General features: G+C 42.9%; 1 protein-coding gene across 1 annotated transcript in view; it reads right to left on the bottom strand.

The window, feature by feature from the left end:
- grid2ipb (glutamate receptor, ionotropic, delta 2 (Grid2) interacting protein, b) overlaps positions 1–17,403 on the bottom strand; it is a 111,540-nt gene that overhangs the window by 56,645 nt on the left and 37,492 nt on the right. Inside the window, exon 4 of the mRNA XM_080206521.1 lies at positions 6,217–6,474. Coding sequence (XP_080062647.1) covers positions 6,217–6,474 — 258 coding nt within the window. The remainder of the gene's footprint in view (positions 1–6,216; positions 6,475–17,403) is intronic.

Below are 17,403 nucleotides of genomic sequence, written 5' to 3'. Positions count from 1 at the left end.
AAACTCTCTGGGACATTTTTAACTGGCCACCTGCTTGGCCACGTGGGTAGGGTTAGATTTTTCCCTCCCCATCCCCAGTCTTAAAGTGTTAGCCAGGAAGCATCTACACCCCTCTAAAGTAATGATGTGGTGATTTAAATTATTTTCAGGCAGTTCTCTTCCCTCTAGTTTCTTCATTAAATAGATACCATGAACCATAACTTGCCAGGCAGTGCCAAGGGGTTTGGACCTGAGTGGTGGCAGGACTATTGTAACCACAACTAGAATCCTTAACCGTGTTAGTACAAATACCATACCAGAACACCATTGATGAAATGATCAGCAAGATGGCTGTTGCTTACTCTGTCACTCCAAGCTGAGTGGTTTCTCAGAAATAATCTCCCATACTCTCTTGCTGTGTAGTCAGTCATCACGTTTTGCCGTGTGGCTGCCTCCACAAAGAAGCTGCCATACATCAAGTATCCCCTCAATACACAAAGAAAAGAATCAAATGCCTTTGCTGCTCCTTTGGTCACACTGTCCCTTAAAGGTTGATATTGACTTTTATTCAGTTTGTGTCCAATTGCTCTCCAAGTTCTTGCTTGAAGGAGCCTAATGAATAAATATATTTAAGGAAATGGTAAAGAAGCAAATTTGAATCAAAAGGGAAAATGAAGAGGGGATGAAACAGTCACTGAACACTAAAAATGAAACAGACATTTGTACAAACGATGATATTCTATGATACTATTCTATGATACAAGAAAGCAAATCATGAACAGTTTTGATAGAAGAAATGAGAAACAGCTTCCAGTGACAGAGAGGTGTCAGTAAACAGGGGACACAGAGTTATGCTGATTAGCAAAAAACAGAAAGTTTTTTCCAGAGAATGGATTATTGTGGAATGCACTGCTTTAAAGCAGATTCCATAGTAATATTAAAAAAAAATTGAATATATTGGGAGGTTTTTAAGTGCTCCTGAGCCACATCACAGACTCTCATGAACCACTCATGGAACAGAGATTTATACTCTAAGATGGCAATCTCCACTTTCTCTTCTAAAAAATTCTCCTTGACTAGTTTCAGGGGATCCCTCACTTGGTGCCCATAAGCTAATTCAAAAGGAATAAACTGGCGTAATCATTGGGTGAGTCTCTGGTGGTGAATAGAAGGAAACCCAGACCTTTATCCCAGTCATGGGGGTGGGGGTAGGAGGGGGCACTTGTGATAATTTGCCCTGATCATTGTTTTTAGGTTCTGGTAGTACCATTCTAAAGTTCCTTGTGACTATGGGTGACACGCTGAAGATTTTAGTTGGGTTATGCCCAGGTTACCCATGACTTTGGGATATTCTGAATCTTGCTAGGCAGCCCATTGTGAGTTAAGAAATGAGTTCATCCCTCCATCACTACCTTGGCAAGGATAGTTCTCAGGGGGATGACCCCTGGGAATTGGGTAGCCATATAGATATGATTCTATTTTATTTACAAGAAGCCGGTCAACCCCATCCAAAGGGAAACTGGGGATGACCCCCACAGCCCCGGTCCTGAAATAAGATCACACACCAGATACACCCTGTATAACATTATGAGCGAGTATTCTCCCTTGATACCCTTTAATAACACTTTAACTTTATTGCACTCTCCGGGGGAAAGGTCATCACTCTTTCCAACAGTGCCGAGCCTGTTCCTTTTCATCCCACTTGGGGCTGAAATACAAGCTGTATAATTGACCGAATGGCGGTATTTCCATTGTCTAGATGGGATTGTCTAAACGGGATCGCAGTTTATTAAAAATCCAGCCAGAAAAGAGAGATTCGATATTGTGACCATGGTCTTACTCTTCAGACAGGGCTTGTTTGGCCCTACCACAATGTATCATCTTCTGGTGGATGTGGCAGGTCATTTAAATTGCCATTTACTTAAGCAGGACGATAATAACCCGCTGACTGGGACTGTCCGTAAAATCTTGGTTTTAAAATCCTCGTAACAATGTCACTGAAGAATTGAAGTGCTTGAGGTTTGATAATGGACAGAACAAGCAGAACAGATAAGAAGTGTCAAAATAGAGGCAACTGTGGATGAAATTTTGAGAAACTTTTCACAATGTATTAAAGACAGAAATGCTAATAGAGATGCTGTTACTATTCATCAATGTTTCTTTTATTCGTCCATGGAACATGGGCGTTGCTGGCTGACCAGCATTTATTGCCCATCCCAAGTTGCCCTTGCTCTTGAATCGCTGCAATCCATGTGCTGTGGGTTGACCCACAAAGCCGTTAGGGAGGGAATTCTAGGATTTTGACCCAGAGATTGAGAAGGAAAAGCGGTATACTTCCAAGTCAGGATGGTGAATGGCTTGAAGGGGAACTTGCAAGTAGTGGTACTCCCATGTATCTGCTGCCCGTGTCCTTCGAGATGGAAGTAGTCGTGGGTTTGGAACGTGCTGTTTAAGGATATTTGGTAAATTGCTGCAGCGCATCTTGTAGATAGTACACACTGCTGTTACTGAACGTCGTTGATGGAGGGAGTGGATGTTTATGGATGTGGTGCCAATCAAGCCGGTTGTTTTGCCCTGGGTGGTGTCAAGTTTCTTGAGTATTCTTGGAGCTGCAAGTGCAGAGTATTTCATCACATTCCTGACTTCTGCCTTGTAGTTGATGGATAGGCTTTGGGGAGTCAGGAGGTGAGTTATTTGCTGCAGCATTCTTAGCCTCTGGCCTGCTCATATTAAGACCCGCCACGGTGTTAATGTGGCGAGTCCTGTTGAGTTTCTGACAAATGGTAATCCCAAGGAAGTTGACACTGAGGGATTCAATGATGATAACACCACTGAGTGTCAAGGGGCATCTTATTGGTGATGGTTATTGCCTGGCATTTGTGTGGAGCAAATGTTACTTGCCACTTGTCAACCCAAGCCTGGATATTGTCTAGATTTTGTTGCATTATGAAATGAACTGCTTCAGTATCTGAGGAGTCGCGAATGAGTGCTGAACATTGTACAATTATCAGCGAACATCCCCACTTCTGACCTTATGATGGAGGGAAGGTCATTGATGAAGCAGCTGCAGATTGGTGGGCCAAGGACACCACGCCGAGGAGCCCTGCAGAGATGTCCCGGAGCTGAGATGACTGACCCTTCCACAACCACAACCATCTTCCTATGTACCAGGTATGACTCCAGCCAGCGGAGAGTTTGCCCCCAATATCCATTGATTCCAGTTTTGCTAGGGCTCCTTGATGCCACACAATTGGTTGAATGCAGCCTTGATGTCAAGGGCTATCATTCTCACCTCACCTCTGGACTTCAGCTCTTTTGTCCATGTTTGAACAAATGCTGTAATGAGGTCAGGAGTTGAATGATCCTGTCCAAACCCAAACTGGGCTTCACTGAATAGTCTATTCCAGACTTTAAATTTTAAACAGCTACCTGATCTGAAGAATCACAGGCCTGTCAGATGCCCACCTTGGAGTTTGTTATATCAAAAAACCAAGGTAAAGGGGAAGGCCAATACTGCAAAGCAGCAAATGAAATCAGGCAAATCGGGAATAGTGATTGGGTAATTCAAAGCTTGGACGGATTGACAAATCCAACATACTTTCAAATAGAAAGCTCTGGAATTACTTTAGAAACAATTCGATGCTGCATTGGTAGGACTTCGAAGTCTTTCTAGGTTGTTGGACTAAGATGAGCTAAATGACCTTTTCCATCAGTGTCCTAAGGAAAATATGAACTAAGAATGAGAAATACTAAAGCGCAAGGTCCAAGCAGCTGAAAGTGAATGAGTGAATGGTAATTGTCTGGGAATGTTCCAACTTATTTACCTGGATTGTTACCCAGGAAATGTTAGACAGAAAAAAGTCTAACCGAATAACTATTACAGCCGAGCCCCCAGTTACACACACTGAACCGCAAACCTCCCTGGTTTGTTCCAATCACCCAACTCCCCCCAACCGACCTCTCATCTCCCACCCCTGACCTGACTTGACTCCATCACCCAATTCCCCCACAACCCAGCAACATTATCCCACGACCAGACTCACCCCCAGCACTCAATTTCCCCCTGACCTGGCCTGATTCCCCCCAGCTTGACCTGACCAGTCCCCAACCAGTCCTGTCTAGCCTCCAAACTGTCAACCCCTCTCAACCTGGCCCATCTACCCACCCATCTACCAGCCATCCTGCCACCCCACCCACATGCCAGAATACCATGTCATCAACCTGCCAACCTACCCACCTCACTGACTTTCCACCTTGCCCCTCTACACATTCAACATCTTACCCAGCTGCCACCCTACCTGTCAAACAACCACTTCATTCATCTGCCACTCTTACCTTCTTACCTAGTCCACCCTATCACCTCAGCTAGTCTATCACTTCTCCATCCCTAATCTTCTTACCCATTTGCCTTACCCACATTATCCCCCTTACCCATTTACCTTACAACTCTATTCCCTTCCCACTTACACTCACTGTGGAGTTTTTCAAAGAAGTTTTGGGACATTTCAGATTTTTATCTATAAAATACAGCAGTTATTATTGTAAACGATAGAACATAGAACATTACAGCGCAGTACAGGCCCTTCAGCCTTCGATGTTGCGCTGACCGGTGGAACCAATCTAATGACCCTCTAACCTAAACTATTCCAATGTTATCCATATGCCTATGCAGTGACCATTTGAACGCCCTTAAAGTTGGCTTTAAAGATGGACATAGTGTCTGTGCGGATTCTCTTTGTTGTACCCTTCAAGGATTCCTGCACTGAGTCAGTTCTGTAGAATCCTTCATTGGAAGATTTCCCTGAAAAATCAGAGGTAGGTAAGAGTGTATTTGTTGTTTGATCAGGGTCAGAAATAGGGATTACAACTCTGAATGGAAGATTTAGGATATTGAAGAGTGTGTGCTGTGAGCACCACTATGTGTAGGTATCAACACAGCTGAGCCAGGGTCACACAGCTAGAGCTTGGGTCAATGCAATCACAGCTAAAGTATGTCTGAATCAAAGATCACTGCAAATAGGACCCAACTAGATCATCACAAACCCCAAAAGCAGAAAGAGAATTTTAAAAAATATACAAGGGCACTTCAGCACTTCAACAGAAAGGCAACAAGAGAACAGCAACATCAATGTCAACACAACGTGATCACCAACAAAACAAAACAAATCCAGGGCAAGAGAATATGGAAAATATTCACAACATAGGAGCACACCAAACCATCCAAAACATGGGAGAACATCAGACCATCCTCAACATGAGAGCGCACCAACCCATTCACAACACAAGAGCATGTTGACTACAAGAGAGCGCACTGTTGTAACCATGAGACAAGAATGCACAAGACACAATGGGGAACTAGTACAGAAACAACACTAGAGCAAATTAACATAAACATTACATTAGAGTCCACAAATGGAAGTGCGATATGTGGATATATGGCACAAACAGGATACAAAAACACACTAACAGTAGTTCATCAACAAAAATACTAGAGTATACCAATGTTAGCGGAATGTAATAGCGCACCAACAAAACATGACATGAGAATGCACTGATAAAAGCAGGCATGACAGCACAATAACAGAATCACTGTGCAAGATATAGTCAAGCATTCCTGACAAACGAAGGCAAAGCATAAAACCAGACCTGTGTATATATGGCACGATTATGCACAAATGCAAACATAGTACAAGAATGCATCATAGCAAGGATGACTTGAGAACCCATCAATGTAAACACAATTTGAGAGTGCATCAACAAAAACACTAGACAAAAGCACAACACACACCACACAAGCATATATGAATTCAAACAAAATATGATATTCATGTGTTTGCAAGATGCAACAATGTAGAAGCAAACCATTACAATCATGTTTCGATGTTATTTTGACAAGTACTGGTCAGCGCAACATGACACAAATGGGGCCAGATTTTCCAGCCACGCTCACCACAAGGCTGGCAAATCCTTCCCGAAGTCAACGGACTTGCATGGTCTATGTCTCACCCGCTCATGATCTCCAAGGGATATAATTCAGCATCACCCCATCAAGCACTCCAAGTTCAGTTCAACAAAGTAAGGATAGAACACCTCCTATACCTTGACAATTTACTGAAACCTAACTAATGTGTTATTTCAAAGAGTCATTTGATGAGTCACACTGGTAGCATCAGTGCAGAGCTCTATGCACCCACGTAAGATAGTACTGAGTTTGAAAGAGGAAACCCGATTCATTACCTTCGGGAGGTTGCTGCCCTCACACTGCCTCCCAAGACAGACCCTGTCTTTCTGATGCTCTGTCCTGGTTCCTCTGGTTTCCGAGGAGTTGAGCTGGCACGGGTGGAAACAAGCAGGCGTTCCTGGTGGTCTTCACTCCTGCTCCTGCGTAGACGGCTGCTGTTGTCAGCCCTGTTCTTGCTGCTGCGGACCTTGCTGATGAGGCTCTGCGACACAACCTCGTCGAAGCGTTGCCTGTGCTTCTTTGGAATGAAAATCCTAACAAACATGATGAAGAGGAGAACAGAGGAAACATCAAGCCTTCAGCACAAGACCAGCTGACTAACTGACTCTGAACAGGTGCGAGCAAACAGTCAGGGAGGATGAAGCTAATCACCACCCCCGGTTAACATCACTTCATCTGCAGTCATTTACCTTACCCACGTGAGTATCTATTTTCTGAAACCGTGGGGAGTGCCAGAGTTGCACTTTAAGCTGACAATCCTTTAAACTTGACATTTTATCTTCCCATTCTAACATACGAGACACCTCCACTGCAGGCATTTTAATATGTTTTAGCATTCGGATGAGCAACTTGTCAGATTCACACTCACTAAAAAGACTATATTTAGACTGTGTTTAACCACTCCAGCTTGCTACATTCTAAAGTGGAAGGAACTAATGGTTGAAATTTCAATGCAAAGGGTTCTGTGCCATGCACTCAGGAGTCAAATATCCTTCAGTGGAACCCAGCTTTAAAGCCAATCTCTTTTAACTTGTTGCAATTATTTTATGAAAGGTGATAATGACAGGAATAAGAGAGCACCTTAAGTGAGAAACTGCCTGCCAGTGCAATGTTTTCAACCTACACACTCAACATAATGATGCATATTGTGTAGTGACTACTCAATCCAACAGATTGAAGGCTCCCCAATCTAAAAGAAAAAATGTCTGGAAATGCAAGGACTACGATTCCTTGTTGTAGCCTTCGGTGTTTGGGAGCTCTGTTAAATTGGACAGCATGATCACATATGTTGATTTTGTGGGGGAAAATTCTGTGGTCTTTAGAAATCCTGCTTCAAGTCCTATTACTTCCTGGCAATTATTTGAACCTATCAAGAGCCTGTGACAAATGCCCCATGGCCTTTTGTAGCACAGAACTACATTCACCATGCAGTGGGGTAAAGTGAGCATTGAGGAGTCTCCATACTATTTGTTCCGGAACAGCACTATTTAAAATGAGGTGCCTGATTTGTGATTGTTACACGCTGCTGTTGCTGACTTACTGTTACTGAATTGGTTCATTGTAACAAAGACAGTTTTAAAAAAATATTCTATGGGATGTAAGCTTTGTGGTAATCAGCACTTACAGAATCTCTACAGTGCAGAAGGAGGTAATTCAGCCCATCGAATCTGCACCAACTACAATCCCAACCAGGCCCTATTCCCATAACCCCATGCATTTACTCTGCTAACCCCTGACACTAGGGTCAATTTAGCAAGGCAAATCAACCTAATCTGCACATCTTTGGACTCTGGGAGGAAACCGGAGCACCCAGAGGAAACCCAGGCACACACTGGGAGAATGTGCAAACTCCACACAGACAATAACCCAAGGCCTGATTGAACCCGGGTCCCTGGCCTTGTGAGGCAACAGTGCTAACTACTGTGCCACCTATTTCTAAATGGCCTTGAGAAGGTAATGGGTGAGCTTCCCACTTGTTGCTATTAGGAATTTTTACACTTCAGACAAACACAAATTGCAGTGAGACTTAGGCTCCCATCCAAATTCTGGTGAACTTTCAATTAATGTGATGAAGCAGAACTTATACTGCATGGAAAGGATCTACTGTATAGCTCTGACAAAATATGCAAGATCAGCTGTGTCTAACTTGTGCTATATATTTATTCACTATTTATAGAGAGGAACTTATGTGTCCAGAAGATCTGAAAGGCAAGAGTGCAGCGGAAAAAGAGAGGAACTGGGCAAGACTAATACAAGGCCAGGTAATCTGATTGGAGTTACAGTTAAAAGTAGCCCTGGAATCTTTATGTGAATATTCTGTCAGAGCAAACTTGCCCCATGTGAATAGACAGGGCTGAATCCCCATCTTCACAACTATTCTGGAATGCTTCCTTCAACACCAAAGTCTCAAATGCACCATCAGTGTTTGAATCCAGTGTCCCTGTCCTGCACATTGCTTTGGGTACTCCAGTAACTTCACTGAGTATGTTTCTCACATGTTGAGTATGTGCACAGATGTCAGGGTGGAAGTGCCATGGCATTCAAGGAGTGCTCAAGAATTTAAAGATTATGTGAGGCAACTCTGCTGTATAATCAATGCAGATCAATGTGTAGACTGCAAGGTACAAGACCCCCAGCAGCCTCAAGTTTATCCATAATTTCCCCTTGTTCAAACTCCTCATCACCTACACATACTTAATTCACTTTCACTGGTGCTTGATGATTGACTAGATGCTACCTGCTGACTCCCTGGGCAAGATTTACCTCTCCAAGGAGGGAATTGGATGGCTGGTATGAAACCAACAGCTGTTGAACTCTGGGCACTTCCTTGAAAATTTAAAAACTTTCTGAAGACACATCAACAAGCCCACAGCGATCTACATTAGCTCCTTAGTAGGAGCAAGCCTACTCAGAGTCCACTGCCTTCCCCATCTTGGGAAAAAAGCAAAGGGAGGAAATGGAGGCAGAACTGACCATGCTGCAAATCAGCCATTTTGTTTGCCATTCTGCCTTCAGTCCCATCTGATCAGGGCCAGGACCCTCAAACTGATACTCCAAAGGGAATTTATCTATGCTGATACCTAAAGGACCTGGAATGTTAACAGGTGTTAATAATGGGGCTAGTTCCATCTTCTCCCTGATATTAGCATCATCCTGGGTGGCATGAAAAAAAGGAACAAGTGTAAACACTGGGCATGCTATACGAAGACAATATGATTCCTTGTGGCAGATGTAGCTATCTATTAGTCATTAAGTGAGTGTAATGATCTAGCAAGAAGAGAATGTTCAATGTATGCCACTACTGGGTAGGCATTAACCATATTGTAAGTCATCCACTTCTTCAATGACATTTCCACCACTTCGTTGGAGGGCCTGCTCCTCATGCAATTGTGGTGATGAAGATTAGGTAGTCTGCTGCCAGGGAAAGATCTCTCCTGAATGTTATGAGAAACCTGTCCTTCAAAAGCAGAACAAATAGATGTTTTCATCTCAGAAATTACAATAGAAACATGTGCTTCTAAGAGCAAAGAAACAACAGACCATTTAGCTCCTTGAAGTTGTTCTACATTAAATGAGATGATCTACAATCTCATTCAATATACCCATCTTCGCCCCATATTCCTCAATACAGTTGATTATCAAATACCTATGAATCTCAGATTTAAAATTAACAATTAACTCGGTATGAACTTCTACTTGTAGAGGTGAGATCCCAATTTCTATCATCTTTTACATGTACAAATGTTTCTTAACTTCACTCCTGACAGATTTGGCTCTAATTTTTAGGCTCTGTCCCCTTGTTCCAGACTTCCAATCAATAGAAATAGTTTATCTTTACCAACAGCTCCCCTTAATATCCTTACAACTTCAATCAAGTTATCCCTTGAAAATTCTGGCACCCTGGCAGTGCCAGCCTGTGTCCCTTGGCACTGCTCAAGGGGCAAGGTGTCCATGCCCAGGGGGCATGTTGGCACTGCCCATTGGGCATCAGGCAATGCCAAGAGGCGGAGCCTATTGTAGGTGGGGTCTGGATGTGATTGGTGGGGGTGAGGGGTCCAGCTGCCACTCTGCATTAGAATCAGTCTGGGATAGAGGGATGGCAGTGATTGGGGCGAACTGGGGGAGGGTGGTCTGCCGAGGGGGACATTGACACTGCTGGGGGGATCTGACCCCGGGGAAGGTCAGCGGGAGCACTGTCTGCCAGGGTGAGGAGGATTGGGGATCGGCACTCCGGGACAGGGGGGAGGGGGTTCAGGGCTGGCCCAGGAATTATTGTGGGGGTCGCAATCGGGCTGTGGAGGGAGGGGGGATGGTGGAGGGGCAGCACTGCGGTGGTCCTAGGTTGGCCAGCAATCGAGGTGGCCAGCAAACGGGAGTTTGACAGTTTGGTGCCTCTGTGCATACGCAGAGCTCCAGAACTGTTAAACTCCATGCGAATAGGCCCCGCCCCTCTGGATTTTTAATGATATTCATGACTGGGATCTCTTCAGTGCACAGAATGCGGAGATTCAGGTGAGACTCTGAACTGTTACAACAGTCAGGACTTAGAACAGTTTTCCCGCCAATTCAGCACTTTTGGGAGAATCGCCCCCAAAGTTTCTGAATTGTAAATATCTGAAAGAGGAGTATATCAGGATATCATGTTGTTGGCACAGTTGCTCAAAAGATAATAAGGAAGCACCACTAAACATATCACTCAACATGTCACCCAACCTAATGAGTCCCCTAATCTTCCAAATATGAAAACCATGGTCCATAAGAACTGGTGGGAAATCTTGGGTACCTTGAATGGGAGAGAGAGCAGAAGTCAATTTAAAACTTCCTTCCATGCTGTCAGAGTTAAAGGTTATTGGATTCTCAGATTTGTCAGGCACAGTCTTGAAATCCTTAAGAAACAACAGAGCCTGTAAGGAGTATTCGGACTGGCCAGCTTCAAAAACAAACCAAATGAAGATAAGGTCCCCTCTTACCCATCTTTGGACTTCAGAAATTGTCGGGAATTTAAAGGAAGAGAAAAAAGACACTTCATATGTACTAGTACATCTCCAGACTGATGTTTTATATAAAATCAGCATAGAAGCTTGGATTTTCTCAGTAACTTCATTGCAGTGTTAATGTAAGCCTACTTGTGACAAATAAATAAATGTTTTTTTACTTTTAAATGCCTTATTAATATCTTCTGCCTTTATCACCCTATTACCCTTGGAATCCAATATAGAGAAATAGCCCTACGGTCTACTTCTCTTGGTAAGGAGAGACAAATATTTACTCGGTTTTGTTCCAAACTTATTCAGTTTTTATTTGACAAACTTTATACTTCTCTCAGCACTCCTGAGTCAGCAAAGAATCCAGTGCTATTTGGACTGCAGTAATTTCTTTCAGCATTGAATGGCTAGGACTCTTAGCATATTCCCTTTCTGTTTTGGCCAATTTTACTGCAAGCTGGCGCTGTCGCTCCAGCATTTTATGGGTTTTTTTGGCCATATACAAAATGATCAAATCCCTTGCAAAGGCTTTGCAGGTTTCCCACAGGATTGACAGGCTTACTTCAGAGAAAGAATTGACTGAGTAGAAGAGATCAAATTCAGCCTTAAAATACAAGATATAGTTATGATCCTTAAACAGAGATGCATAAACCTCTAAGATCTGTACAGAGAATGAATCCTCTTGAATAAAAATTCAGGAAGATACTGTCATGATCAGAGATCACAATACTACCTATGGAGCAGGAGACCACTGAATGTAATACTGATTTTGGCATGAAAAAAATAATCAATTCCAGTATTACATTGGTGGGGGTGAAGAAGAAGGTGAACTCTTTATCTTTAGGATGCAGTGTTCTCCAACATCTGAGTGCCCCACTTCCTCGCATATCAATACTAATGCCGGTGCCTGTTGAGAGGAAGGATTCCTCGTTATGGGAAGTTCATGCATCAAAGGATTATGATGACAGTTGAAGTCCCCATCAATAAAGGAGTTTGTTGATGCTCATTCAGCAAAATACATAGAGACTTCAGTAACACTTCCCCTCATCAACTTTCACACTGTTAAGGCACATTCTTATTAACTAAAGCCACAATCCCTTGGCTACTAGTCAAGAATGAGGCAAAAATTATGTGCTCCACCCAGTCCTACTTTGTTTTCAGGCACTCCTTGTCATTTAGATGAATTTCTTGCAACAAAGCTATGTCAACTTTCACCTTTTTTAAGGAAAGACAAAATATTTTTTTCTTTTAGTAGGATGATATATATTCCAGGAGCAAAGTTTCAAAGTAGCTACAGCCATTGCATATTCAGCCAAAGAGGGTATAGGATATTGACACCAAGAATTGGTTTAGCCGCCAAAGATTTTCCTGCCCCCTCAGCCATGTACCAAAGCATACTTACTTCATCACCAGCTATACCAGAAGTACCAGTGGCACATTATGAAGTATTTTTCTAGAATGTCAGTCCACCTTGTTGACTAACGAGGGGCATGCACTCGGGGGTCGTGCATGGGCTGCTCTTGGATGTTTCGAGAGTGGCCTAGTACTTCGCGTCGATGTGTGTGCTTAAAACTGGACCAGCAGATGGGCACCACAACAGCTCAGTGACTATCACTGCTAGCTGTGCAGACACATGGATTTGGGCCAGTGTCTGTGGGAGTTTGCGCATTCTCCCTGTGGTTGCGTGGGTTTCCTCCTGGTGCTCCTGTTTCCTCCCACACCCCAAAGATGTGCTCTTAGGCTGATTGGTGTAACAAATTGTCCCTAAACTATTCTCCCCTGAATCTGGTTACAATAAGGGTACCATACGCATACACACGGGTCCTTACCAAGTGTGAGACCCTGAAAAAAAAAGCAAACCTTCCATAATTATACCAAGGAGTATTTTCATCAAGAAAGAGAACAGAAGATATGCCACAAAAAAGGTAGGCACAGAATGCTCTTTCTGCAATTTAACCCCTCGTATTAAGACTTAAGCCACTCATCCACGTCCAGCAATGGCGCTACTCATGTTTACCATGATCAAAGCAAAGGAGACCACAAAACATCACCACCACTATAAGCATACGAATGAAAAGGATATTTTAACACAGCCCTAATGTTGTACAAACTACACAGTGCTTTCCATGGCTAGGAGCATGCTAAGGAATGTTTTCTAAATGACAAATGGAAGTCACTGCCAACCTTAAGAATAAAAACTCATTGTGGTGTTCAATTACTAGATCATCCCTGCCAGCACAGAATCAGGAAGAAGTTATAGAAGAGATAGAATCTGGAATTTACAGTGAACAGCAGTGTGCTACTCCAAATTATTGCCTTCCACAGAGTTCACAAAAACCATGGCTTTAGCCTGATGTCAAACATCTTTACAGTGTTGTCGAATGTCACCTCCAGTGTAGCAGGATATAGTAGGACATATTGCATTCCAATAACCTTCAGTCATCTTCTGATTTCATCCAAGCCCTTGTGCCTCTTGTACTGCCACTGAGAACTCTTAAAAGAAAGAGACCTTCGCTCCATCATAGAGCAAAGCCCCATTACATCCTTTTGCCATCAATACTCTTTGGCAATCTTTGTAATTATGAAAATGCATAATTATGGGCTCAGGTCATTGATTGTCTCCAGGTCACAGAGACAGGATATAACGTGCCTCTTCTACCTTAGTGCACCCAGATTTTGTTTCTAAATTAAGGAAACAAGGTAGCCAGCTCACAAAGACTTTAACTGGGATCTTACCCTCAGTTCCTTCCGGCAAACCGACAATCCAGACATTTTTCCCTCTGGCTTTGGTTCTCCAGATCGTCAAGAAATTCTGACATAGCTGCGATGATACTGTGCCTTTAAGAAATGTATTTGTGTCATGTTTTTCATGAAAGATTTTATTTTTAGAACTCAGTTCTATTTCCCCAGTTATTTAAAGTTTATTTATTAGGCTTACATTAACACTGCAATGAAGTTACTGTGAAAATCCCCTGGTTGCCACACTCCGGCGCCTGTTCGGGTACACTGAGGGAGAATTTAGCATGGCCAATGCACCTATCCAAGTTTGTCTGTAACCCGCAGTCCACATGTTGATACTGCAGAACTATAATAGATCTTAATTGCTGGAGTGTTTGTTTTAATCTGGGCTAATCCAATCTTGTTCATTTAGGGTTTTTCAGAGTAAAGTTTGATTAGGTTGATTGCAGGACAAATCATATGACTAGATGGGGCTAGGCTTACAGAGAGAAGCAAGCACAGTTTCAGTTTTGGATCTTTACAGATCAGTAGCTTTCTCTCTCTCAAGTTTGGAAGCTAGGGCCTGCTAGAAAATATATCTCTTCCTCTGAAGTTCTATGGTTGAAGATAGGTCTTTCTCTGGAAGCTCAGATGTGGACAGAATCACATTTGGCTAATATGTCACCAATAGTCACTCTCCAGGCTCTTTCATGAGAGACTGGAGATTTGAATGAGTTACTCAAAGCCTGTAGAACTACAAGTAGCCAGGGTTACGATCTTGTGGAAAGGGAGAACAAGATCATTCTATTTGATAAATGTTGTAGATGACGTGGATAAGTGAAATTCACAGAACTGAATTTGTTTGCATTCAAACAGACAAGGTCAAATGGGTCATCATACAAATCTTTGTAACTGTATGAGGAATTAGTAATTTAGGAATAAGCAGCTCATTTAACTTATACTGTGACTGCAAATTCACAAGTGAAAACAAAAAGTAGAATTTAGCTTCCCTCAGAGACCTGAAAATGTGGAACAGATGCCAAACAAAGGCAGTTGATGCTGTGTCAATTACAAGAAGCTGCATAATTTTATTTTCTAGAACAAACTGAAGGTTGTAACATAAAAAAAAACACAGGGGAACAAACATTCTGCATAACTCTTTCCTATCCTGCTGAGTCCAGGGAATGCACTGCTTTTGAAAAGGAAGTGGAGCTTTCTCATTAGAAGGCATCCATGCAAGGTACAACTATGCCATCTATAGGGAAGTTGAATGACCAGATTATTAACCTTCATAGGTTTCTTTTTCAATATTGTACCAAGAATACAAACAGCAGCTGATTGAGGGATTGCAGCTAGATTACAGCTAGATTTTCGCCAAGAATCAAGGTAGCAGCCATTGGAAGGAACTCATCATCTATAGCAGGGTTAGAAACTTGGAATTTAAATGTCTAACGCCAGAATTCAGAAACAGAAGTGTTCACTATTTATTGATTTGGTCACCAATACCCTCTTAAAATTAATGATATCAGTCTCGGGAAAGTATGGTGGAAGAATGGTTAGCACTGCTGCCTCACAGTGCCAAGGACTCAGGTCAATTCTAGTTTTGTCAGTGTGGGTTTCCTCCCACAGTCCAAAGATGTGCCAGTTAGGTGGATTGGCCATGATAAATTGCCCCATAGTGTCCCAAGGTGTGTGGGTTAGATGGATTATGATTTGGAGATGCCGGCTTTGAACTGGGGTAAACACACTAAGAAGTCTCACAACACCAGGTTAAAGTCCAACAGGTTTACAGTCAATATGAGTGGAGAGAAGGTTAAGCACAGGTTAGAGAAATGTGTATCGTCTCCAACCAGGACAGTTAGTGAGATTTTGCAACCCCAGTCAAGTTGTGGAGGTTACAGATATTGTGACATGAACCCAAGATCTGGGTTGAGGCCAGAATGCTGCAGGAAAGGGTGTCCTGAGGCATGGTATACTGGGGAAACCATGCAGACACTACAACAATGGATGAATGAACATGGACAATCACCAGACAAGATTCTTCTCTTTCTGTTAGGGAACACTTCAGCAGTCACGGGCATTCAGCCTCTGATGTTCGGGTAAGCATTCTCCAAGGCGGCCTTCACGACACACAACAACGCAGAGTCGCTGAGCAGAGACTAATAGCCAAGTTCCGCACACATGAGGATGGCCTCAACTGGGATCTTGGGTTCATGTCACACTATCTGTAACCACCACAACTTGACTGGGCTTGCAAAATCTCACTAACTGTCCTGACTGGAAACAATACACATCTCTTTAACCTGTGCTTAACCCTCTCTCCACTCACATTGTCTGTACCTTTAAGACTTGATTACCTGTAAAGACTCACATTCCAATCATTATTTTGTAAATTGAGCTTGTGAATTTATATGCCCTGTTTGTGAACAGAACTCCCACTTACCTGATGAAGGAGCAGCGCTCCAAAAGCTAATGGCTTGTACTATCAAATAAACCTGTTGGACTTTAACCTGGCATTGTGAGGCTTCTTACTTAGATGGATTAGCCATGGTAAATGTATGGGGTTATGGGGATAGAGCAGAGGAGAGGGCCTGGGTAAGATACTGCATTAAAGAGTCAGTGCAGACTTAATGGGCCAAGTGGCATCTGCACTTTAGGGATTCTATGATTCTATCTTTGCTGCCCTGGATAGCCCATTCCAAACAACTGTCATCCTCAGTGTAATTATATTCAATCTGGCTATTCAACTTCCTTCTTCCAAGATCTAACCTGTCACCACTCATTGTTATTCTCAGGACTTCAGTAAACAGTTTCTTAGGATTTTTAAAATTCATTTATGAGATGTGGGCATCACTGGATAGGCCATTACCCACCCCTAGTTGTCCATGAGAAGGTAGCTTCTTGAACAGCTGCAGTCCCTAAGGAGTAGGCACACCAATAGTGCTGTTAGGGAAGGAATTCCAGGATTTTGACCTAGCTACAGTGAAGGAATGGCAATATATTTTCAACTCAGGATGGTGAGTGACTTGGAGGGGAACTTCTAGGTAGTGGCATCGACTGCTCTTGTCCTTCTAGACGATAATGGTTGTGGGTTTGGAAAGTGCTACCAAAGGAGTCTTGGTGAATTCCAGCAGTGCATCTTGTAGATGGTGCACACTACTGGCACTGTCCATAAGTGGTGGAGAGATTGAATGTTTATGGAAAAGGTAGCAATTAAGCAGGCTGCTTTCCCTAGATGGTGTCAAGCTTCCTGAGTGTTGCTGGAGTTGCACTTACCAGGCAGTGACGCAAGAAGATGAATAACCTACTCGGTTCTGTCACGGTTAGTGCTCCCTCTATCCTTTCTGCACTCCACCTTGCTGACACCCCTTGGAATGTCACCTCAATTATCCATTATACTGCTAACTTGTAGATGGTGGATAGGCTTCAGGGAGTCAGGTGAAGAGTTACTCACCATAGGATTCCTAGCCTTTGATCTGCTCTGGTAGCCACTGTTTTTATATGGCTAATCCAGTTTGATTTCTGGTCAATAGTAACCCCTAGGATGATGATAATGAGGAATTCAACAATGGTAATGCCATTTGAATGTCCAGAGGCAAGGGTTAGATCCTCTCTTGTTGGAGATGGTCACTGCCTGGCACTTGTGTGGCATGAATGTTATTTGCCACTTGTCAGCCCAAATTTGAATATTATTCAGGTCTTGCTGCATTTGGACATAGATACTTCAATATCTGAGGAGTCACAAATGATACTGAATGT

Source organism: Carcharhinus amblyrhynchos, chromosome 18, assembly GCF_965287045.1.
Source record: "Carcharhinus amblyrhynchos chromosome 18, sCarAmb.v2.hapA, whole genome shotgun sequence".
NCBI classification, from domain to species: domain Eukaryota; kingdom Metazoa; phylum Chordata; class Chondrichthyes; order Carcharhiniformes; family Carcharhinidae; genus Carcharhinus; species Carcharhinus amblyrhynchos.
Note: the sequence above shows the minus strand (reverse complement) of the source record. Positions and strands in the feature narration are given on the sequence as shown.